The sequence below is a fragment of the Microcebus murinus genome, chromosome 11 (genome assembly GCF_040939455.1).
Source record: "Microcebus murinus isolate Inina chromosome 11, M.murinus_Inina_mat1.0, whole genome shotgun sequence".
Lineage (NCBI taxonomy): Eukaryota > Metazoa > Chordata > Mammalia > Primates > Cheirogaleidae > Microcebus > Microcebus murinus.
Window position 1 is genome coordinate 10,356,990 of NC_134114.1, and position 25,055 is coordinate 10,382,044.

General features: G+C 38.0%; 1 protein-coding gene across 1 annotated transcript in view; it reads right to left on the reverse strand.

Annotated features, from left to right (window-relative positions):
- DNAH5 (dynein axonemal heavy chain 5) overlaps positions 1 to 25,055 on the reverse strand; it is a 259,158-nt gene that overhangs the window by 70,102 nt on the left and 164,001 nt on the right. Inside the window, exons 48-56 of the mRNA XM_012790275.2 lie at positions 22,621 to 22,743; positions 22,214 to 22,427; positions 20,570 to 20,793; positions 18,519 to 18,717; positions 16,194 to 16,366; positions 11,544 to 11,674; positions 7,169 to 7,322; positions 6,331 to 6,598; positions 568 to 799 (exon numbers count right to left, since the gene is read on the reverse strand). Of these exons, the coding sequence (XP_012645729.2) occupies positions 568 to 799; positions 6,331 to 6,598; positions 7,169 to 7,322; positions 11,544 to 11,674; positions 16,194 to 16,366; positions 18,519 to 18,717; positions 20,570 to 20,793; positions 22,214 to 22,427; positions 22,621 to 22,743 (1,718 nt within the window). The remainder of the gene's footprint in view (positions 1 to 567; positions 800 to 6,330; positions 6,599 to 7,168; positions 7,323 to 11,543; positions 11,675 to 16,193; positions 16,367 to 18,518; positions 18,718 to 20,569; positions 20,794 to 22,213; positions 22,428 to 22,620; positions 22,744 to 25,055) is intronic.

Here is a 25,055-nt window from a genome sequence, read left to right on the forward strand (position 1 = left end):
GTGGCCATATTCTGGGAGATCTGATTGTTCAGGAAAGCACAGGGCAGAGCAGTGAAATCTGGAACGAACTTCATGGAAGCAGGGTATTCCCAGGCAGTGAATATATGCATCAGCCCTGCTCTTTTTAGTCACTTAGAAGAGCTGAGAGGAGAGAGGCAAAAGGAGGGAGGAGGTTGTGTCTGCATTCTCAACTCCCTTCCAGGGCTATTATTTCTATAATAAAATGGTAGGCCACATAAAACCAGGCAATGGTTTATCCCATTAGGCAGCAATAAAGCTTCCAGGAACTGTGGGATAATCCTCCAGGTAGGCTCTAGAGCAGGGATTCTCAACCTCAGCACATTGACCATTTGGGCTGGACAATTCCTTGTTGTGGGAGCTGCCCTGTGCACTGTAGGATGTTTGGCACCATCCCTAGCCTCTACCCACTACATGCCAATAATACCCCTGCCCTGCCACCCACAACAAAACATCTCCACGAGTTGCAAAATCCCCACTAGGGGAAAATCTGATCCTATGAGAGAGCCACTGCTTTACCATAATTTTGTATTTAAACTTCACATTTACCTGTTGGCCAGGGTCTGCACTTCCACATGTTTCTCTCTATATGTGAACTTATACCCCTGAATAAAGGAGAGGTATGATTTGGGTGTCACATGGGTAGAACGTCGGAATCTCTGAAAATAGTCAACACACTTCTCGGCCACCCCATCCTGAAAGGAGCCCATGCATTGGACTACTTCGTTCTTAGTCTCCAAACTGCAGTCAATATCATAGGAAGAGAGGAAGTGTTCTGACACTAGAAATAATAAAGATGACAGTGTCTGAAATATGAATGTGAAATACCATTTTTAAAATTAACTGCTTATTTATTAAAGATTTACATATTTCTTAGGACTGCATACCATTTTTGTAGCCCCAGCTAGGTAGGTCTATGGCAGCATTTTTGGCCCCAGGCCTATAACATCAACAATTCTATTTTCTGTTTTATGTACAAAACTATAAAATACTTTAAAGCTATCATTATTCTTTGTTTTCTGGTACTTGTGCAAAGAAGTTTCTTCTACACAGCTGCAGGTTCTGGGCAGCAGCCCACCTGTTTTATGGTTTACATAAGGACAAAATGGTACAAATAACTCAGAAATCAGTGCCCACCTGGTACTCATATTTAACAATCCCATTTATTTTTTTTTACTCAGAACCTGTCATCCCCTTAATTCCCCCAGGGTCTCACTGCATTTGGCATGTGGAAATGTTCATCACTAAATTGTTCTGTGCCTGGGTCATCTTGTTCTTAAATGTGGCAGCTGGCCATTTGTGGTCAGTTCTAATTTACGGTATTCCTTATAAACATTTGGGTAAAAAATCTCTTTTTGGAGACCTTCACCTTCCCCGAGGTGCCACACAGGGGAGCAATTCCTGCTATAAGAATAGGCCATAATATCAGCTAATCAATCACCACATGTACATTGAATGCCTGCTACATAGCCGGCACTTTGATGGATGCCACGGAATGAAAGGAGAATATGAAACTTGGTCTCAGTCCCAAGGAATTTACAATGTTTTGCATTATGCAGTTAAAAATTATCACAGCCATTTTTGTGTATTAGAAGAAATAGCCTACGTGCATAAGAGCTGTAAATAGAAATATGGCCAATAAAAATGAGAGGGAAATAAAAAGAACCCAGTAAGCAAGCCTAACAGGTGATAGTGAGCAAATGCATCAAAATGGTATCTCTGCATCATTAGTAGCTGATCACTACATTAAGTTCTTAATGCTGTGATTGTGGGGCAGGATTTACATTTATATAAATAATAGAGGCTGCTCATCAGCTTGGTTACACGTACAGTTTAGCATAGAAAGGCAATAAATTGAGACAATCGCAAGTCCTATATTCTCATATAAGTTAAGCAACCAGAACAAAGAAAAGTTTAAATTCTAGGAAGTTTAAGTCTGACCACTGGAATCATATCAATAAGAACAATCCTTACCTATGAAACATTTTTTGTGAGTATTAACCACAATAGTTGCAATGTTTACTCTGTGCCAGGTACAATGCTATTAATAAATGCTTTACTTGACATTATGGGAAATCCTTAGGGAAGGACCCACTTTCTGAAAACTTCCTTGTATTTGCCATGTAATGATTTTTTTTCCCTTCTTTTACGTGAACAAAGAGTAGCAATAATGATGGCCTTTTTCTTTATGTAGCAAGTTGTCTTTTTGTCTCTCCAAAAAGTCAGAGAGAATAAAAATGAGATGGATTCTAAGTAGATTTTCCCAGAGACTTACAATCTCTGGTTCAGGAAAGGTTACATAAAGAATCAGAACACTTCTTCTCAGACCTAAGCCTGCTGCAATTCAGTCAAGAGGCCATGGGAAGCCCTTCTGAGATTTCAACATCCAATCACCAAGGCAACAATGCCAGCATGGGGGCCCACCGTTGGTGATTTCAGAACATAAAACAAAGCATATTTTTCTTTAAATGTTTTCTCAAGAGATTCAGTCAATTTGAATTCATACATATAAAAAACTCACTTTTTTTCCAAAGTACTATAGTTATTAAAATACTACAAAATCTAGTATTAACTTTCAGAGCTTTAAATTAGAAAAATACATAATAATTGAATACTTTTATATTGTTAGAGATATTTCTTTTAATATAAATGAAATGCTAACATAAATAAAATGCTATATTTCCCTATTGATGTAGTGGGAGATGATTTAATTCAATATCAGCATCCTTAAGGCAATTTAAATAATAGATTCTCTAGAAACTCTAATGCTAATTTTCTAAAAATGGAAATCCCTAAGTGTATTAAGCACTTCCAATACCCACAGATTGTATTCTTTCACAATAACGTAAGGCAGGTTAGTATTAGGTATGTAAACACTGGTTTTCCCAATAACATTTTTTATGTATTGAAGAAAGGAACATCTTATGCCTTTTAATTATTTTATCCATAACTACGACTAGCACTAAACATCCATACAGTATGCATGCTGTAAATATTTTACAAATCTATATTGGAGATATAACCACAAAACCTTACTGGTTACCAAAAGGTTTAAAAATACTTAAATGTGCAGGTGCATTATATAAAACATAAATGTTATAGGAAGTCCAAGAAAAGGGAAAAGTTTTAAATATCCCTAAGTGAACAGAGGAGGACTGAAGCATGTGATGAATCTTGATTAAGCTTTGGAACTTGCAGGAACAAAAACTATGTGGAAGAACATTCTTGATATGAAAAGAATGTGTGGAAAGACAAGGACAATGGAAGCATGCTCAGAGGACAAAGAGGTATACCTGGAGGGGAAAACAGAGGTTTGTATGAAGTTACAGAAGACTGCAAGTGAGTTAGGGCCACTGTACAGAAAGATAATGAATGTTTACACAGTTTGATTCATTCATTCAACACCCGAAGTATCAGGCACCTGCAGCGGATGACATTACGAACTAAAGATATGTAGTTCTTGACCTTATGGAGTTTTATTCAAGTAGGACAGACAAGCATTAATCAAATAAATCACACAACTAGATAAAGAAATTACCAACTGAGGTTAGTCCCAAGAAGGAAAAGTACAGTGTACTATGAAATAACAGGGGACTGGGCTTAGTGAGGGAACAGGGAGAAACAGAGGAAGGTTTCCCAGAAGAAGTGACAATTAGTTAGCTGAGCAAATGTCACCCAGACAGAGGAGGAGTATGTGAGGAAGAATGGGAGGAGAGCTTTGCATGCAAAGAAAAATAGGGTGCTCAGGGATCTAGGGAAACAGAGCAGGAAGAAAAAGTGACCTCAAGAGAGACTGGAAAGGTAAGTAGGGCCAGCTCTTCCCAGCCACGAAGGCCATACTAATGATACTGCTCTTTTTCCTAAGAGCAAAGAAAAGTCATGGAAGGTTTTAAGCAGAAAGCAATGTGATTAGATTTGTGCTTTTACCATTATGATTCTGTCTGCAGTGTGAGATGGATGGGAGACAGGTGGAAGAGGAGGAGAGACCATTAGAAAGCTATTTGGGTTTTCCAGGTGAACGACAGTGACAGCTTGGCCTAGGCTGCCAGTGAAAGGGAGAGTTGGACAGATTTCACCGATACCTAGGAGATAAAGTTGACATGACTTGGTGATGGATAAGATCTGAGAGTTGAAGGAAGGGAAGGTGTTAAAGACAAAGAGGTCTCTGGTGGCCTAGTTTGATGAACGATGATGGCATTTCCCAGGAGAGGGAGAGCAGAGGAGAACCAGTTCAGTTTCAGACATTTTGCATTTCAGGAGCTTATAAAACATTCCTAAGAATGGATGGAGCAGGCAGCTGAGTAACAGATTTCAAGCCAGGAGACAGGCTAGACTGAAGATAAAAATTGATGGGGCATATCATACAGGAGGCTACAGATGAGCTTTCCTGACCAAAGAACCTAGAGTAAAGAAACGAGTCCGCCTTGCCTTCTAATGTGCCTGGCTAAATAAATGGCATAAATGGCATGAAGCTCATTAAATATGTTTGGAATAAAAGAACAAATACAGAGTCACGCATGAAGGTCAGGACACTTGCGAAGAGCTAAGGACACAGAAATGGAAGTTTCCCCACCCTCCATGTAATCTCGGCTCTGGTTGACGTGATGAGATTTAAAAGAATGGGGCAGATTTGTGAGAAATTAACACAGGAAATAAGAAATAAGAACTTTGTCTTATAAAAGAAGGGATGACTAAAACACGGACTTAGCAGGAAGAGCTCCATATTTAAATTAAATCATCTTAATTACGGCATATTACAATATTTGTCACCTGAAATTGGTATTGTTATTATTATTGATAAAAAGCTTCCATGGCATTTTACAAAGTACTTGCATACTAATAATCAGATTTCAGAGTAACCTTTAATACAGCTCTGAAATACTCTTGATTTGTGCTCTGCATGTATATCCTGCTTCATGGTGTTTTAAAATCTTACCTCCTACTTATGTTTACATTGTCGTGGGACTTAAACTTTTAAATCACTGGTCTTTCTCAAGCTTTATAAGACAAAGAGAGAACTGTACTGTACATTATTTCAAACATGTTAAAACATTCTGTGTTTAAAAGCCCCATTGGATTGGAAAATTGTCAATAGTGGTGTGCTAAGAACAAAACTAAGCCAGTGGGTAACAGTTTGTTTAAAAAAAAATAGAAAGATGATAGAGAGATGATAGATAAATAAATAATTTATAAATGATAGATAGGTAGGAAAGAAACCTGTGGGTTCTAGTCCCCATACTGATCCTACTGGCTTCTTCTACCTATGACAATCCCCCAATTTAACTCTCCCCCGTTTCTCCTACCATAAAGGGCAGGAGACAGGTTAACTGGTTGTTCTCAGATGGAGTACCACCCAACAGCAGAGGCAGTAGTGGGGGTGGGGGGCTTTTAGAGGATAAGGCCCCTCCTCTCTTTTACTTTTCACCATTTTATCTCCTAGGGCTACCTGGTGGGTTATTACTGGAGAAATAAGGCTCTTCTGCTTAAAGCATGAAAATGAGATGAAAGGTTTGAAAACTACCACCCTGAATCAGGCTTCTCCTGAAGTTCTGATGTAATGGGTCAGTGATGAGACTCAAGTATCTCCATCTTTTAAAAGATCCAAAGATTTTTTCTCACCAAAAACTTGGGCAGGGGAAGATGGAAACTAAATGTACGATCGCTAACATCTCCTGTACTTCTTTTGCATTCACATTTCATTTACAGAGTGAGGAAGCATTAATGTTCCCAGGCATGGAAGATTAGAAAGAAGTAGAAGTAGAAAGAACTCTGGCGTGAGTTCTTTCAAAGAGGTCACTTTGGTTAATGTTTTTTGTCAAGGACAGAAACCAGCACCGGATTGCTGGGTAATGTTTTCCTCTTTGATTCCCAGCACCGCAGCCATGAGAAGGAAATGTCCAAGAGACACTTGGCTTAACTTCTCTTGGGCTGAAAACCCCACTTAAAAAGAAAGCCAAACACTATCCATGAGATGAAAACCTCCACGGCCTTCCTGAGACATCCCAGAACCTGCCTGGGGATCCAACTGAGGCAAAATCTTGAAGCATCACTGAAAAAAAAACCAACCTGGAAACATTGAACATTAACCCAAGGAGGATACAGGTTGAAGACCTCATTCTCTGGCAACCACACTCTGGGAAAAATTGCCTCCCAACTAAGAAAAGGCACTATCTTGTAGGAAAAAATGCTTGAACATTGGACAAAGTGAGTTTGCTCAACCCAGTGCAGAGATAGCAAGCAGCACAGAATGTAAATAAATAAACAAACACTGTAAACCAAAAACCTTGACATAAATGTTTCCACCACACTAACCAGCAACTAAAGCATCCTTAGGCCATCGGCTGAACCAGTCAATAGTGCATCCTGAAATAAGGGCCGGGAACTTCAAAGCTCGGTTTCGAAATTTCTCCCCCACTGGCGAAAAACAGAGCACGATATGAAGGTTCTGTTGGACCCGGCTCATGAAGTAGTCATACAGGTTCTCATTGGTAGGAGGGCGCCTGGGGTATTCTTTTTTCATGACTGATGTCAGATCGCTGTTAATTTCATCAATTTCATCTCTAGCAAATAGGTTGGAGACCTTAAAAGAAGTACAGGTTTCCAAATTCAGTGAACGCACATGAAAAAAAATCAAAATATAGAGCTCCGCATGTATTTAAGTCCTTAAGCTCACCTTTGGAAAAATAACTGAAAGTTTTCAAGATGAAAGTCACTACATTTTAAAATACACAAATGCCTTAACATTTGTACCCCCATAATATGCTGAAAAAATAAAATAAAAAATAAAAGGTATCCCAGTGGGCCCAATAAGATGAAAAAAAATAAAAATAAATGAAATATACAAATGATTCTCTTATTACCTGCAAAGTCATAGCCCTGCCAGAGGGTGAACTAAAAATTGAATTAACTTTCCTTCTAGGCTCCCTACTCTCTTTTTTCATTTGTTACTTGAAGCATTCACTGATGTTTTAAATGCTTACCTCCACATTCTGATGGGGAGTTTTAGTCTTTCAAAATCCCATAGAAAACATACTGATCACCTAATCTCCAACAGCATTTACACAAAACTCTCATGGAAGGAAGTACAAAGAGCTCTAAGTTGGAGGAAATCTGAAGAGACAAAACACGTGAAGAACAAACGAGCTCCTACCTCACCCGATGATAAAACATTGTTCATATATTCCAAAAATGACTCATCTTTAATCTCATTGTCTGTGAAAATAAACGTGATTCCTTTGCCTTGTTGACCAGCAGTTCTATACAAAACCTTTAGATCTTCCATCAGATTTGATGTGTTGTAGGACCTAAAGAAACATTTTCATTGGGTCATTAGCTAAAAAATGTTTTCATGGGAAGCATAAAACCTTATAACAATGTTTTATACTATTTATCTAACTAAAAAATGCTGATTTTGTTCTACGATATATGTATTGTATATGAACATTGGTAGTTGATGTTTAAAGCTCCACATTTCATAAAACATTATAATTATACTTAATTATATCTTTTCACACAAAAAAATAACTAGAGTTGAAAAGTCAACCTGACACAAAAAATAAAATTTTTACTATAACCAAATGTCATTTGAATGTGTATATATATCATTTTGAAAAATGTTTTTTTGGCAATGATAATAGAAAAGTCAAATTAGAATATTTATTAAACACTCATATGCAATTGATATTTTAGAAGACATTTCATAAATTAAACTAAACTAAACCAGTTCAAGCTTTGATTACATGGGGTGAAAGAGTTGCCCTTCCTCATTCCCAACACCATTATAATCGTTGCATCTTTGTATTCTACATGAAAGAGTTCATTTTCTGAGCAATCAGTGCACGGTAGTATAATAGCCAGAAATATTATGATATAACCCACTCTAAATCTTCTTTCACTAACAAACACAATCCTTAGGTGAAAATCAGCCTACAATCAAGAAATGTTAGAGAGGTCCCAATACGGAGTAGCCCATTACTGCCAAAAGCATAAATGAAAATATTCCAGTCCTGAAGACTCAGACTTATTAAATTATTATTTGTATTTTGAGTCACTAAGTGAACTCAGAATTCAGAGCACAAGAGCAAATGGCCACGTGATTTTTAACAAAGTTACTAAATATTTAATTCTATTTGCTTTTAATGTCTATAAGCTAAACCCTAGAATTGGAAATATCACAGCCATGCATGAATATTTCTATAAGACATTTAGGTAAGTGATATCCAAGGCATCAGAAAAGAAAATATTTCAAAGACACAGCCCCCTTTAAAAAAATGAACAACAAAAAAAATTAAAATAAATTTAATAAAAAAAGAACAATAAAGGAAAACATCCCGCCCAGCTTCTTGACATATGGGGAAATTTTTCAACCCAGTTTCCCGGATCTCAAGGGCCCACTTCCTCAAATACTATGACCTGAGAAATCTAACAAATGGTTGTACTTCCCAAATGTGAAGCTCCTGAGTCCCAACCTTGGCCACATGGCTGTGCAAAGACTTAAAAAGTAAGATAGTATCTCACAGCCTGTGAAAAGGAAAGGAAGAGTTTGGCCCTTCATTTCATCAGTAATGGATCATTCCCAGTATGACATGCAGAGGGAATAATTTGTCCCTCTGAGAGTTAGTGGGTGGGGTAGTTTGCTGAGGCATTGTGATGCAGCACAAGTCACACCAGATTAGAAACCAGAAATCCTACAATCAACTGCCAGCTAGATCTTAGATGGTAGGCAATTCATAGCCTCTCTGAGCTTCAGCTGTTCTACTAACTCACAAAGTTCTTTTGAAGATTAAATTAGCTCATGCATGTAAAAGTGCTTTGAAAACTACAAGGTTCGATACAAATGTTAGGAACAAAAATCTCAGAGTCTGATCCTTTTCTGTGTAGGTGATCTTTTTTATATTTATTTGTTTACTTATTTTTATTTCAGAGTATTATGGGGGTACAAACACTTTTGTATAGGTGATCTTTGATCTAGCTCAGCTTCTATCAACAAACTAGAAGAATTATACACAAACCAACTACAATTATTTCTCTCTGTCCTAGTACTTGAATAAAACAGCAATCTTTGCATTTATTCTCCAAGAAGAACCCTATAGTTCAGTGCATAGTGTAACAACAACAGCTTGAATACCTAGATCTCCCAACCCAATGTTAGTAAATTCCAGCCTGTGTCCTAGCAGGTGTCTATGGGCCTCCCTCAGAAAGACGGGTCATCAGCATGTTTTCCTCATCAATGCCCAACAGGCAAGACTTCCTGCTTCCACACCTAGATATTAATCTCAAATAATTTTCAGCCCAACAAAACTTCCCAAACTAGTTTCCTGCTTCTAACCTTATCTTGATTTATCTTAAAATTCTATTTCACAGAATGGGAGAAAATTTTTGCATCCTATGCATCCGATAAGGGACTGATAACTAGAATATACTTAGAACTCACGAAAACCAGGAAGAAAAAATCAAATAACTCCATTAAAAAGTGGGCAAAGGACTTGAACAGAAACTTTTCTAAAGAAGACAGAAGAATGGCCAACAAACATATGAAAAAATGCTCAACATCCCTAATCATCAGGGAAATGCAAATCAAAACCACAATGAGATATCACTTAACCCCAGTGAGAATGGCCTTTATCAAAAAATCTCCAAACAATAAATGCTGGCGTGGTTGCGGAGAGAGAGGAACACTCCTACACTGCTGGTGGGACTGCAAACTAGTTCAACCTCTGTGGAAAGCAATATGGAGATATCTTAAAGCGATACAAGTGCATCTACCATTTGATCCAGTAATCCCATTGCTGGGCATTTACCCAAAAGATCCAATGACACTCTACAAAAAAGACACCTGCACTCGAATGTTTATAGCAGCACAATTCATAATTGCAAGGCTGTGGAAACAGCCCAAGTGCCCATCAATCCAAGAATGGATTAATAAAATGTGGTATATGTATACCATGGAGTACTATTCAGCTCTAAGAAACAATGGTGATATAGCACATCTTATATTTTCCTGCTTAGAGCTGGAACCCATACTACTAAGTGAAGTATCCCAAAAATGGAAAAACAAGCACCAGATATATTCTCCAGCAAACTGGTATTAACTGAGTAGCACCTAAGTGGACACATAGGTATTATAGTAATAGGGTATTGGGCAGGTGGGAGGGGGGCGGGGGGCGGGTATATACATACATAATGAGTGAGATGTGCACCATCTGGGGGATGGTCATGATGGAGACTCAGACTTTTGGGGGGAGGGGGGGAAATGGGCATTTATTGAAACCTTAAAATCTGTACCCCCGTAATATGCCGAAAAAAAAAATTCTATTTCAACCTCTCTGAATCACCCCTGCTTATCTCTTCCCATTTACTCTTTGCTTTCTAATTCTGTTTTCTCCCTGCACTCCACATACTCAGTGGAGGACTACTCTTCTGGGGTTCCCTGTCTCGGTGAACAGCAGCACCATCTAGCCAGTTTCCCAAGCCAGAAACCAGGACGCACCAAGTCCAAGAGCTCCAGCTTCCTAACGATCTCTTGCCTCTGTGCTCCCCATTTCTCCACTCTCACTGCTACCACTCATGACTCCGTCATAGCTTACCCTGACCCCTGAGGCAGCCTTGTCACTATTCAAATTTAGCTCCTTCCACCCATTTTCTGTACATGCAAATGGCACACGTCCCTCGCCAGCAGCAACTCATCAGTGGCTTCCTACTGCTTGAGGATGAAGTGCCAATTCTTTATCACCCTTTTAAAGGCCTCCGTCTCTCTTCCCTTCCCCCTTGCCTCCTTACGTTCTTGTACTCAGCCATATTTAAAGTCTTCCAAAGCTGATTTCACATGTGCTAATCCTTATGCCTGGAACATTCTTTACTGCTCTTCTTCTCTGAGATAAGTCCTGCTCATCTTGAAGTTTCAGTTCAATCTCTTTCTCCAGGAATTCTTTTCTGATCATCCTCTGAACTAGGTTAGGAGTTTCAACAGGATTTGGTCTGCATTTCTCATAGTTAGCACCTACAAATCACACCTTATTGAACGAGTTGCTCAATTGTCTTTTTCCCTTCAGTTCTTACAAGCTCCATCAGGACACTGACTACATTTACTTTGTTTCCCTAACCAGTGCCTGACACAGACAGTATTCAATAAATATTTCAAATGTTTGAATGGGGTAAATCAATATATTTTTTTTTATTTTTCCATTGTATTAGCATTCCTGAAATCTGAATTAAACCTTAATTGGGATAAATTTCTTCTGAAATGCCTGAAAAGGAGTACACACAATATTCGTATCACATATAACATACACAAAAACAGGGAGGCAGCTATTCACTAAATGAGAAAATTAAACATTTCAAAAGAAAATTATTAATGTGAAATTGTCCATGGGCCGTGACAGAGGTTGAAAGAGAAAGACAATAAGTCAACAATCAAGAAGGAAAATTACTGTGATTACATATAAGAAAAATGTATTCTTGACTTCAGGTGGAATCTAAGAACCTTTCATCAAAATCCATTCTACATCAAAGTGAAAGCGTGTTACCTTGTCAGCGTGATCTGGAAGAAAGTGTAGCCAGCAATGAATGAAGCCAACCTTGTCAGGCTCTGCTTTCCCGATCCGCCCACCCCAACCAGGAGGGCATTTCCCCGAGGAGTACGAATGACTCGGGAGATCTGTAATGCAGAATAGAAAAGGTATATGTATGTTTCAATATGCAAACCTTCTATCTTTCCCTGTTTATTCAATATAAGAATAAGGCCAAATAATTATTTTGGAGAACACAGGTGTCTCAAGATCAGACTGGAGAGATTCACTGGTTGGAGGAACAAAAGCATTTCTGAAATAGAATAGCGTTTGGAGTGCCCTGGCGGGGTGGGGCCAGCGGACTGTGCCTTAGGAACTAGGAAGGCACCAGCGCAGAAAGTCAGCACACAGCCCAGACTGTGCTGGCTCTGGGGTTTGAAGGAGGTAGATAAAGGGGACATTTAGGTTTCCTTTTGGTTTGCCCAACCTAATGCAGTTATGAAAGGAAAGAGAACAAAAATAGCAGAATAATATCTACTCCTGGAATACAAAGTATGCATTTTGAAAAGTAATGGAGACTTTAAATTGAAGGGAAGGAACTCAAAGTATGGTATAGATGTTGAAATTTTTTAAAAAATAAAAGTAGCATAAACACTCTCCCATTATGTGGCAAAGACAATGATACCTAACATAGCTACCAAGAAGGATTATAGGTGGGTCAGAAGGCCACTCTACACTAGTCAGTAGCCTCAGACCATTGCAAATCCCCCTCATGGTAGAAGTCCATGTTTGTTAGGCTTCCTGCCCCATCTAGAAGAGATTTGGCGTGGAATTCTCTTTGACACTCTTTTTAAAATATTTTATACAATAACTATTTCTCTTTCCCTCCCAACTGCAGTTTGAGCCTGGGTATTGCTGCAATATCCACTTTTCTTAGACAAATGATGGTTGGGGAGATGGAAGGGGTCACTTCTCCATGGCTGGAGAAACTTCCCAGGGTGACTGAGGCTCTGCATTCTGCCAAGGTTTTGTTAAACATCCTTTCTCAGAATTCTCTCTTCTAGTGGAGTATATTCTATTCCCGTTGAGACTATCTCTGGGTTTTGGATTACTTCCCCAAATTTAGTGTGAACCATGAGAAAATGAGACCATTTTTCTGGTCTCTATCTGGACCCTGAGAACCTGCAGGACAGGTGGGTACTTACACCCTATTTTCCCAGCCTGCTACTCATCCCTTTACTCTCCAAAGTCATTGTGGGTGAAGGGGGTCACACAGGTCTGTTCACATCACCCCTGGTACAACTTCAAAAGGCACAGACAGGGCAGGTAAGGAGCTACCTGAAACCACACTAAAACCTCCTGTGTCTTTCCTTCACTGCCACCTTTCAACCATCAGTCATTTCCTTTGTTTGATGTAGGTAAATATGTCTTTTGCCTGTGATTAGGCTGAGGTCTTACATTAAATTTTTCCATTTCCAGTTTTGGACACACAATAAACCCTCAAAACACATTTGATAAATGAACAAACGTGAATAAACAAATAGAAGCATTTCATAATCCTACGTGAAGTATCTTAGGGACAGATAAACAAACACCACATGTATGCACTTACAAGGGGGAGCTCAACCGTGGGTACACATGGCCACATAGAGTGTAATAAAGGACTTTGGAGATTTGGATCAGAAGGGAGAATGGGAGAAGAGAGAGAGGTCAAAAACTACCTGCGGGGTTTAATGAATACTATTCCAGTGGCAGGTACACTAAAAGCCCTGACTTTACTACTATATAATTCAGGCATGTAACAACAAAAAAATCACTTGTACCCCCAACTCTATTGAAATAAAGAAAGAAAGAAACAAAAGGCTTTAAAAGCAGACACCAAAAAAAGCTTATAATCTAGTTAAAAATAGAGATGATAGGACAAAGCACAGAAATGTGAGACCCTCTAGTGTGGTTATTTTGTCCTGTTATATATGAATTGTGTGTGAGAGAGAGAGATTCACTTTTTAATTCCATAAGCAAATATTTAAAAGTTAACAAGGCCCATCCTGGCCTGCAGGAGAGACAGACAGGGCAATGCACCCTGGTGAATCGTGGCATAGAGACCGGAACGATGGCATTCGAAGGACAGAATGCTGAGAAAACACTGCCATCTGGGCATGGCACGCTGAGTCTTAGGTGTGGAGCTGGAATTTGATCCAAATCTTGAAAGATGACTGAAAGTTTATTACACAAAGAAGGTGGCAGGCTGGGCAGGGGTTGGGCTACATTTTAAGAACTAATGGGACACAGAAAATCTCAGAGTCAGCAAAAAGGCCAAGGTTTCCCTGTCCGGTGGGCACTTCAGCATGGGGCAAGGAAATAGCAGCAAAGGGTTATTTAGGGCCATACTGGGGACTCGCTTAAGTTCCAGAGGGTTTATCAAGATTCTCCCAAGTGACCATCCCAGCAGCAGCTCATCCTAGGAAGGCAGGGTGCCCACCCTCACAGATTTCCCTTCTGATAGGGGAGACAGACAAACAAACAGATAAACTCTACCCAACGCTGTATGGGCAAGGGGTACATATTGGCGAGGTGCTCCAAGATCACCATGTGTTTGACCAAAAGCAGTTCATTTTTCCAGATTATACAAGGCTGGTGGGTAGGCAGGGTCCAGATCACGAAAGGCCATATGCTCTATAGATAGTTTGAACTTCCTCCAAAGAGGCAAAAGGGACATTACAGAGATACACTCTGTATTGAAAGGAAATCAATACTTTAATTAAGATAGGAACTAAGAAATACACTTGGCCTCCTATCCCATCCTGTTTGGCTGCAGCTTTTGTCTCCAATTCTGTCTCTTGGCGGCTACCATGCCTGTAACTAGGCCACATACTTCAAGGCGCACGACACAGAATGTAAATGCACCGTGCAAAGAAGACAAGAGAGTAGGAGAGAGGGTCAGCCTAGAAGATGGAGAGGGATGCAGCATTTTAGCTCAAGACCTTCAGTCACGCATTCTTTGGCCAATTCCAGAGCAGACAGGCAAGAGGCTGAGAGTGAAGGAAGACACCCCACCGTCATGCCCAGACAGAATGAAGAAAGCCTCACGTCACATGCTGTCTGGGCTGTGAAGCACTGTGGAAAAGACAGTTCTAGAGAACTTGCTCCAGCACAAGACAAACATAAACAACCTCATCTTCAACATGAGTTGTTTTGAAATCCCAGGCCAATCAGATTCCGTCTCCAATAGGCAATTTGTCATGAGGTTGCCTCTGGTACGTCTCATTTGGAAAATATGTTTTCTCTTTTTTTTTTCTTCCTTTTAATTATTGAATATAACAGAGCATTCATTCTTCCAGAAGCAATTTTTAATCAACTATAAATTAGGAGCTAATTTCAACATGTTATTTGTATTTGGCTTCGGAAGGACATTTGGGCTCAGTACAGATGTCTCCGATTCTGAAAAGTCATGGAGTTGCCAAGCTAAGTACCCTGAGGCTGCAGAAGCAGCCCCAGAACAGACTCTGTCTTCCTCCCTCTCCCAGACTTACGCAGGCCTTACAGAAATGCTTCTCTCTGTTTGCAGGGAGGCAATCCCGTTTTCAGAAGAGGGGGTGGCCAGATAAGCTCTAAAACCCTTATTTGTAAGATTCAGTAATTATTAGAAATGACAATTTGTAATCATGCAATCATTCCTCACGGTTAAACATAAGTCATGGAAGAAAACCTCCAACTTACTTTTTTCTAACTGAAAAGATGTAGTCTGAAAAAGCAATTGATGTCAACAAAGTGCAAATATCAGCAACGAAATTCAAATGGCATTATCTTGCACCATACATAAATTAGACCACATAAGTTTTCAAGTAAAATAATATATTTTACTTCCAACCTTTGAGGACCAAACTGTCCTAAAAACATACACTGTAGTGACTCATGTGACAAAGTAGAATGGAAACTATGCTTTCCTGGTGGATTTCATTCTAACAGAATTTTCATCTGCTCAATCAACTGTTTATACGCTGTTTTTTAAACTATTTTTAATTGTGGTAAAATGCACATAACCTAAAATTTACCATCATAACCATTTTTAAGTGTGTGGTTCAACAGCATGAAGTACATTCACAGGGTCATGCAACCATCACCAACACCCATCTCCAAAACTCTTGTCATCAGCCCCAATCTCCTCCCCACCCAGCCCCTGGCATTCTCCATTCTACTTTCTGTCTCCATGATTTTGACTGCTCCAGGCACCTCATATGAGTGGAATCATACAGTATTTGCCCTTTGGTGTGCCTGGCTTATTTCCCTTAGCAGAATGTCCTCAAGGTTTATGCACTTTTAAAATAGGATATTCTTTGCAGGATACAAAAAATAAGCAGACTTTGCCTAGGCTTTGAAATCAGATGTCAACCATATTCGTCCGAGGGGGTGAAAACATTGAGCTGGAAGCTGCGTAGCAACACTGAATAAAATTATCGCATCACACATTTGAAATACACGTGCTCTCATTTCAATCCTACAAGGTGTGACATGTTGCATTCGGTTTAGAAATTAAATTGGAAGATAGCACTGACTTTATTTTTAAACTGGATATTCTCCTAGATGCAAATGGAAAGGGGAGAGGATTCTGGCGTGAAGCCAGGTGTCTATCACTTTGTCAAGGGTCTACCCCCGCAGCCACTGTACCTTGACTAAGTGAACCATCGCATCTGCGAAGAACACCATGTCCATACCAGCACCGCGGATGCTCTCATTATACAGCTGCAGGAACATATTCAGACGCTCTTTTAGGTGATTGAAAGATTCAATTGGCTCATAAATTTTGGGCATTTCAGCATCACCCTCCTCAGATGTTTCACCTTCAGTGGGAGAAAAGAATCCATCAAGTTTCTCCAAATCCCTGAACTTTACTTAACTTCAACCTAAATTAATACACCCTTAGTTCTACAATTTAACTCCGCATAATATTTATTTTCATCCAAATGCCATAGTGTGCATTTTTTAGAAATAAGATTAAAGAAAACATTACTAGAAAAATTAGGATTTTTGCGATCACATGCAGTCTCAGTCCTTTCCTGTCTAGAAAGAGCCAATTTCAAATAACGCTGTATTCACTGAATTGAATTTGAACCCACAATCGAATATTGGCATTTCAAAGATCCTCCCAGACATAGTAGCTTAATGATCAAAATGAACGTCAAAAAAAATGGGGATTTAATGTCAAAATGAGTGAAGCAGGTCAAGAATCACATGATATTTTTAAAGAGAATAAAAAAGAAAAGTTCATTGCGTTTACTCAGGAAATTTTTATGAATCAGAAATTTCAGGTTAGTGGTAAGAACAGAGTGCATTAGAGAATGAAGTTGGATGGCTGACAGAAAATAGAAAACAAATTTTCTAAATAAATAAATATATTGAATTATTTCACTGAGAAAAATGTATTAAAATTAATATACAGTTTTTAAAATTAGAAAAAAAATATTATACCAGCTTAACACTTTCCCAATGTTGACTATAAAGCACATAAAGAAAAAGTGAAATTGGGCCTAAATGAGTTCACTATCAGTTAACATTAGTAACAGGAAAAAAGTGAGTAACACATTAGTTGAATATACGAGTAACAACTTAGATATTCACTGGGCACTAGGAGAGCAAGTGGATCTTCCAAATCTTATAGTACACAATTATTTTCAATTAACTTTGTCCTAATATAATAGTACATTAACCTTTTTATGACAAGACAAGGGTATTGGTTTAACATAATAATCACTAAGATTGGCCTATCTGCAAAGCTCTCACTAATCAAATTTCAATAGTCAGAACTCTTTCATAAATGCTCCACTCAAGCCTTGAGAAATAAAATGCTTTGAAAACACAAAAGCTTATGTGTTTGTCTCTAGACCTTCTCCTACCCCCAAACAATGCAGCCGTTGTGCTTTTTTCCTTGAAAATCATAATCTAATTATTTATCCTTCTGAATCAGAAGGAATAAAATACATAAGTTCTAATTACTTTATAAAATACCCTTATCCTTACAGGATTCAGGTATGTGCTTGACCTGATTTAAAATAAAACATATCAGCTTCTTTCTGGAAAAGGATCATTCCAACTACATAGGCAGCAATAAACATCCTTTTGCAATAGTCTCTCAGAAACGTTTGATAGATCACACGTATTGTTATCACATCTAGTGAGGGGCTTTCTGGTCATATCTAATCATTTAAAAGATATAAATAATACATTTTTAAACATGTCTTTTCAAATATGCAAATGAACTTAAAGTCTATCCTCAGTATTAAATTATTACATGAGAGAAAAATATTTTACTTAAACCTGGTTATTACTGAAGGAAAAAAAATTAGAGCACTGCTTCTTTTCATAAGAAAAGGAATATATCTCAATTTTTCCTGGAACCATAGCCACAAAGCTTGCCTCCACACCACCCACCAATTATATTCAATAGCCCTCTCATTTAATTGGAAGTTTTTATTTTCAACATTCAGGATGACCTGAATAATAATCATTATGGCTATTTTTGCTACCTTTCACTTGGCATTGACTATGGGCCACAGCCTGCCCAAGCCATTCAACGTAGCATTTCATTTATTCCCCACAGTGTGCATGATGCCCATATTAATATTTCCATTTTCATGAATAAGGAGAATGAGATTCGAGAAAGTTCCAAGATGTCCAGTTTGTGTGTGGTAGATTCCTTCCTCAAACCCACCTCTGTCTCCCAGACTGAAAGCCCTGTGCACTCCCTCCTACCCCAGACTGCCTCCCAACTCTACCTTAATACTGAAGCATGACATGCATAAAAATAATTCATCTTTAAGCTCCATGAGCATGCATTTATCCACCCATCCTATATTTACTGAGCACCTCTTATATCCCAGGCTTGTTTCAATAAAGTTTACTAGACAGAAACTCAAAGTTCCTAACCTTCTTTCTTCAAATTTCCCTATTAGGGACTGCTTTTGGGGAATTCCAAATTCTGCTTCAATAGTTTACCTGTAGCTTCAGGTGCATCTCTCAAGAAATCCACAAAATAAGTGTCAATCCCACAGTCCACCAAGAGTTTTTTCTCTTCACCAAACTCTTCCTCTACCAAACTTGCTAAAGCCTTATCAAACCAGGTCACGTCATCGAACACTGCAAAGCGATCAGCTATAACACGTTTACATTCGTGCTTCCATAGCCTCAACAGGTCCTGTTGAAAGTATAGTTAAAATGTGCTATTAATTCCTAGTACGCTATAATTAGGAGTTCAAGTTGACAATACTGTAAAGTATTGTTTTTCCAGATATAAGGCGTGACACTGCAGAAAGTTAGGATTAATATACACTCAACTTTACTTCAAGTTGGCCCCATTCAAGTACATTAAATAGAAAGTGGAGTCTACTCATTTGCAATCTCTAAATTAAAAAGAAAACATTCTCAGACAAAAATATTAAAATGTCTCTAATCAACCAGAAAATTATTATTCTATGCAAAGTTCTTAAATTTGTGATAAATGAGTCTTTTTGGATAACATACCTATACTCATGTGCTAGAGCATACTATAACATATAGTGTATAAACAACTTTCATGTATACAATGAAGACATTACAAAGATATATTTACTTAATACAAAAATGAAGAAAATTTGTGACAAAAATCTGGATTTTCTGAACAAAGCAAGCACCTACTCTAGATGATCCAGAGCCCAAAGTTAATTGAAAGTTGAAGAAATTAATTACTCAATACTCCTGTTTCTATGGCAAGAATAACAAATGTATATCTAAGCTCGTTATTTGATATGAGAAACTGGTGAAAATTTTGTAGCTTGGTAACATTTTGCAGGTTAGAAAGTCTTTAAGCCATAGGATTGGTAATGATAAAATGCTATTTGGTTGCCAGAATATAAAAGGAGTTAAGTAAAATATATTCAATGCTCCAGTTAAGACAAAAGTTCATGATAAAGCCAATTGCTGGAATTATTTATGCTCATTGAAAATAAGCACCAAAAATGACTAATCAAAGAGTAATCTTTTGAGAACTGAATTACATTAATTTATAAATAACTTTAGGGGGAAAAAATCAAGTTACAATGTCCATTGCTGCTAAACTGACTCAATTCTGTCTATAATAAGGGGAGTGAGTTTTCCCCAAAATATCTAGTCTTCAAGAGTCAGCAAGGATGGTTACCTATACTGCAAGCATCTATACCTATAGTAGTTACCTATGCTGCAAGAGTTGGAGTTTTTTTGGACAGGCAACACTTGATATGCTTAATGACAGTTTTGTTGATATTTCAACTGTTTCTATGTGTTTATATGGAGAAGTCCCCTAAACTCATTTGCATAATTATCTCCTCACCTCCAGAAGGGCTGAAGAAGAGGCAAACTCTGCCTTGTTCTGAGTACATAGGATATCTATGCTTTGGGAAAAAAAGAAACACTGGATTTTTATATAACATTCTTATAACAGTGGGAACTGTCACATTCAAGAGTTTGTATAAATGCTCATTTTTCTATTAAATGACATTTCTACTCTGCTGTCTCTCTTTAATTTTACCAACATACATAATTCTTTTAGTGCATCTAGCTACAGGAAAAAGAAATCATGGGTGATGAACAACAAAATGTGTGGTTTTTTTTAATTGTGGATGTTTATTTATAAAGATAGTTACTTTTTAAAGTTAAAATGTCAAAATTAAAATATGAAAACTATTATATAATAAAACTGATGGTGACTTCCATTATTTCGTATAAGAAAAATATCTTCTTATGGTGTAAAAATAAAATCAATTGTTTCTTTTATTCTAGTCATTAGAAAATAATTGTACATACTATTCCCTTAAACATAAACCTAATTTAATTGGAATTTTTAATTGAAATTTTCTGATATATTTACTTTTTCCCTTATTTATGTTATTTGAAAAGCAGTAAAGAAAAGAATATCCATTCTGAAACATCCCCAAATATTTTCATAGGTCAAGTAAAAAATAAATTAATAAAAATATTTAGAATGTATGATCAATAGCAATGTTATTTAATTTTCTCTCTTAGTTATCACTTACATCTGGCTCCCTGATGACCTCTGAAGTAGTGTTCAGCATTCCCTGCCAGATTCTAGAAAGATCTCGAAGGTTAAATACATAATGGAATTTTGCAGGGGTTGGGAGCATTTTAATCTTGGTCATCTGCCATAGTCGGCGTGTCAGGGGTACCAATTTCGTCACGAAATCTCTCACTTCCTCAGAAAAACCTCTTTCGGTACAGTAGTAGCCTACCCCAATCACACCTGCAAAGGAGAAAATCATAACATTTTGACCAGCCCTTTAAACAAACTAAATTAAAATGAAAAGCATTATAGTGTGGAGTTTGCACAAATGTCATTATACATTTTAATAGATAACCATAGATAACCATTTAATAGATAACCATATAGATAACCATATATCTATTTTAATAGATAACCATATAACTATATGGTTATAATAGATAACCATAGATAACCAGCTCTCTATCGTCCTCTGTTAAAAGAAAATTACGTTAATGTTCTCTTGTTTTTTCAAATGCAGTACCCAGAAAATAGTTATAGTTTTAAAAAGTCAGTTTTCAAAATACCAAAAAGTTGGTTAAGAAAATACTACTGAAAACTCTGGCTGCACTAATTCAATATTATGAAATGGGTAACAATGATAAATACACAAAATTGCCATTTAAAAGGATAAGAAAAATGGAGGACTTATAAGTCCTCTATGATTTCTCCATTCTGTTGTTTCCTTTCTATGCATTATAAAATACTGTAATTTACCTTATATATAAAAATTTCCAGGCAATAAAGAATAATTAAAATCGATAACAGTCATTGTTTCTGGCCCACTTTACGTCTCCCGTGTTGAGATGGTTCCAGCATCAGCTGGTTTCCAAACCTTGCCACTGCTGTGATGGAAGGGAGATGACTGCCATACTCCACTAGTCTGGGGCACTCCGATGACATTTTAGTCTGCCAGAAATTAATTAGTGTAATCCTAATGAGTTTTTTCTCACTAGCAGTTTCAGAAATTGTAAGCCAATACCGAACACAAATGTGCTCAAAACTTTATACTCTTCTCTGCAAAGAGTAATTCCAAAATCAGTCATAAGTGAATTTTCATTACTCAGTTAGATATGGTTATTTATTGGGCTAGTGGCTCTTCAGTGAAATTATCTCCGAAATGCTATATAGTTAATCAAACAATAACTTATTTTACTCCTGTAAATTACTCTGAAGATCAGACTGTGGCTAATCTCTGCTCTTTGCATTATTATTTCTTTGGCAAAAATCATTATATGGGTTGATTAAAGTATCAGCTACATAAATTTTTGACATAGTATACAACAATTCAGTCCACAAATACATCTACCTATAAGGAAACAATCTCACCTATGAGGAAACAATCTCATCTCCATGTTCATTTAACATTTAAGCTCCCTGTTTAATAAGTTGGCAACAGTTAAATAAAAACATAGGCAGAAAAGATCTACCTAGTCATCCAAGTCATACATACCTAGAAAATAATCCCTATACGAAATGAATATGTGACTTGAAAGTGATGGGGACTGTAGACTAAGGAGCTACCAAGTGCTTTTTCTGTGTTGACCTCACGGGGGAGATTTCCCATAGGAACACAAGCCGGTGTCCTCCCCTCCCCTTGCCCCATTGCCACTCATTTTACCAAAGATCTTGTCCATGGAAGCATCAGAGGGCAATGTGCAGTTAAATATAGAGAACTGTCTCTTGAGTCTTTGGGGTATGTCATTGCGTCCACCCCCAGGATGGATCATGGCTGCCAAAAACTGGATATCCACAATGCTGGTAAACTCTCCGGGCTTCTCCAGGTTGTAGAATCCATTTTGTTCCATCAGCTGTCGTACTACCTCATTAGTAACCTAAGAAAGACAACTTTCACAATTAAAACATCATTCCTTCACATCCCCAGAACCTAACCCCTTGAGTGTTTTTAAAGATTGGACTTCATTGGAATTCAGGAATTGCATCTTGAATGCAAAAGTAGAAAAATACTTACTCATCAAAGAATAAGTCAATGTCGAAGAAATAAAATACACAATAGAATCAATATACCTGATCTCCCCACTCGTTGATTATTGGCATATTCACATCATCAATAAAAACAGTCATCTTCTTTCCTGCAGGAGGGCCATATGTCGTACCCATGCGTTTATCCACATAGCTCTCTATCGTCCTCTGTTAAACAAGAAAGCCAACAAGAACATCTGTGAAAATATCTCCTAAAACGTGGTCAATTACTTTAAAAAAAAAAAACTGAGAACCTTTGACTTGCCAGGGATTATTTAGGAAAAAAGTCCCCCCTAATTCTGGCAAACAAATCCTAAAGTACCTAAATTATCTTGTATAATGTTCACAACCTTTGAAAATCTGATTCAATTTAGGAGGAAATGAAATTCTGATCAATGTAAATTTTGAATGGGATGAGACTCTTCTGTCCACTTCTAAAGGTTTATTGTTGCCTTATTGGGTCTCTGTTGATGACACTATAATCCCCATTATTCAAAGGCTCCAGCCCTGCTAAAAGTTTCCCTATACTCAGAGACAAAATTAAATAGGGCCACTGTCCAAGAAGTTTCCTAGGTCTGTGGTCTGGGCTATGTAGCCTGTGATGGGCTGGAGGCTGCAACCGGCTGCTGTAGCCTGACACAATCCAGACCGGTTGCTATGGGCAGATGTGATCACACTGAATCACTTCTCATCCCACGACACAGAGTGGAGAACAAAGCCCACTTGTGTCCTCTCTCATTTCTACATTCTGAGCATAGGTGGGACAAGAGGAAACCATGCCGTGCTCCATAAAACTTTCCTGGCAATATGGAAAAGATTATTTAAAATGTTGGAAGGGGTATTATGAGGGGAAGGGAGAAAGGTGTGGGGAGAGGACCCCAGACTCTTAACTGTGGTATTGTCATTCCCATGGCAGTGCAGTGTGGTTTGGAAATCAGTCATTCATTCAAAATGTATGCACTCAGTCTAGCACTGCAAAAAAAAAAAAAAAAAAAAGCAGCAAGGGCTTCAATCATGGCAGACTCTAGAAGCTTGAAATCCTAAGACCTCACTTGATTCCTACCATTGTAGCAATCTACTGATGCATGAGTTTAAATCATGTTACAGATGATATATAAATATAGGAGAAAATGGAGGTATATTACCATAAGATGAATTATTTTCCTATCCAAGAAAAGTTTTATTATTTCATGATAAAGAGCAAACTTGTTAAAAATGACTTTTATACCCAAGATACAATGACAAAATAAGACCAAGATGTATGCAAAAATCTATACATCTATCTTTGGAAATCGTCATAGTAATTGTAAATTGTAAGTTTACATCATCATTTTAATGAATAATAGCAAGTAATGTGAAAATTTTTCGCTACCTTTAAATAGAAGGAGATATAATATATTTCAACTCATTCAATTACAAAACAAATCTTCTATGAAACAGTACAATGGAAAAAAAGGATTTGATATGCCCCTGACATAAAAGCAAACTGTTTAATGTACTAGCCTAAATTTAGCTCTGCTTTTCAATGCATTTAAATGCATAAGCCAATTTAATAAATCACAATCTCCTGCCACCTCCTTATGACCAACTAGAGCCTTTTAGACATTCCCATGTCTATTGATAAGAACTCTCTGGCATGTGAAGATTTTATGTCTTGGTGGAGCTTTTGAAGAGCTAAAAGGCCATGGGAGCGTTGGACTAATACAGAGTAATACCCACACACCTGCACTTACTTCCCCTTTGCTATGACCTGAATTTCTTTGAAATGATTGGAAATCACTAGGGAGCTATATATGGCATAAAAGAGCTAAATTTCCAAAAGTAAAAACAAAATAGTGAAAAACACTAAGTAACTTGTGAACCTGGAAGTTGAGACTTCTGTTTTTAGAATTGCTGCCCATTCAATAGTTACTTAATGAATTTTGAAGTTTGATGAGACCTCCTAAAGCCCTGAAACACAATACAGGTTGAGTATTCCTGGTCTGACATGCTTGAGAATAGACACGTTTTGAATTTCAGCCAGCTGTGGAGAGGCGGCCGCTCGCCAAATTCTTGGCTCAAACTGACTGCTCCCTGGGTTGCAGTGGGTGAGGGAGGAACAGGGAGGAATAAGGATCTGGTCAGAGTCTGAATGAAAGAAAGCCGGCTCTCTGGCCTCTCAGGTCACTCTCCTTGGAGGGGAACCCCACACAGCATGTCCGAGCTCTGGGATCATGCAAGTTCTCCCCACCATGCTGTGTTGGCAACAGGGCTTGGGCTTGTGGGGGTGGAAAAGCTTCCCCCTCTCTTACCCCTTCACTGGGCTCTGAGCATCTCTGGGTTGGATTCTCACTGATCTTTTTTCCTTTATCTTCTTCCTTCTCTGCTTCACAATTTTCCTCCAGGAGGCATCCGGCAGGCCCTGGCACTTCTCTCTATGATGCACACCTAAGCTGTGTCTCCTCTCCCCTCTCCTTTATCTGAAACCCTACTTTCCCTCC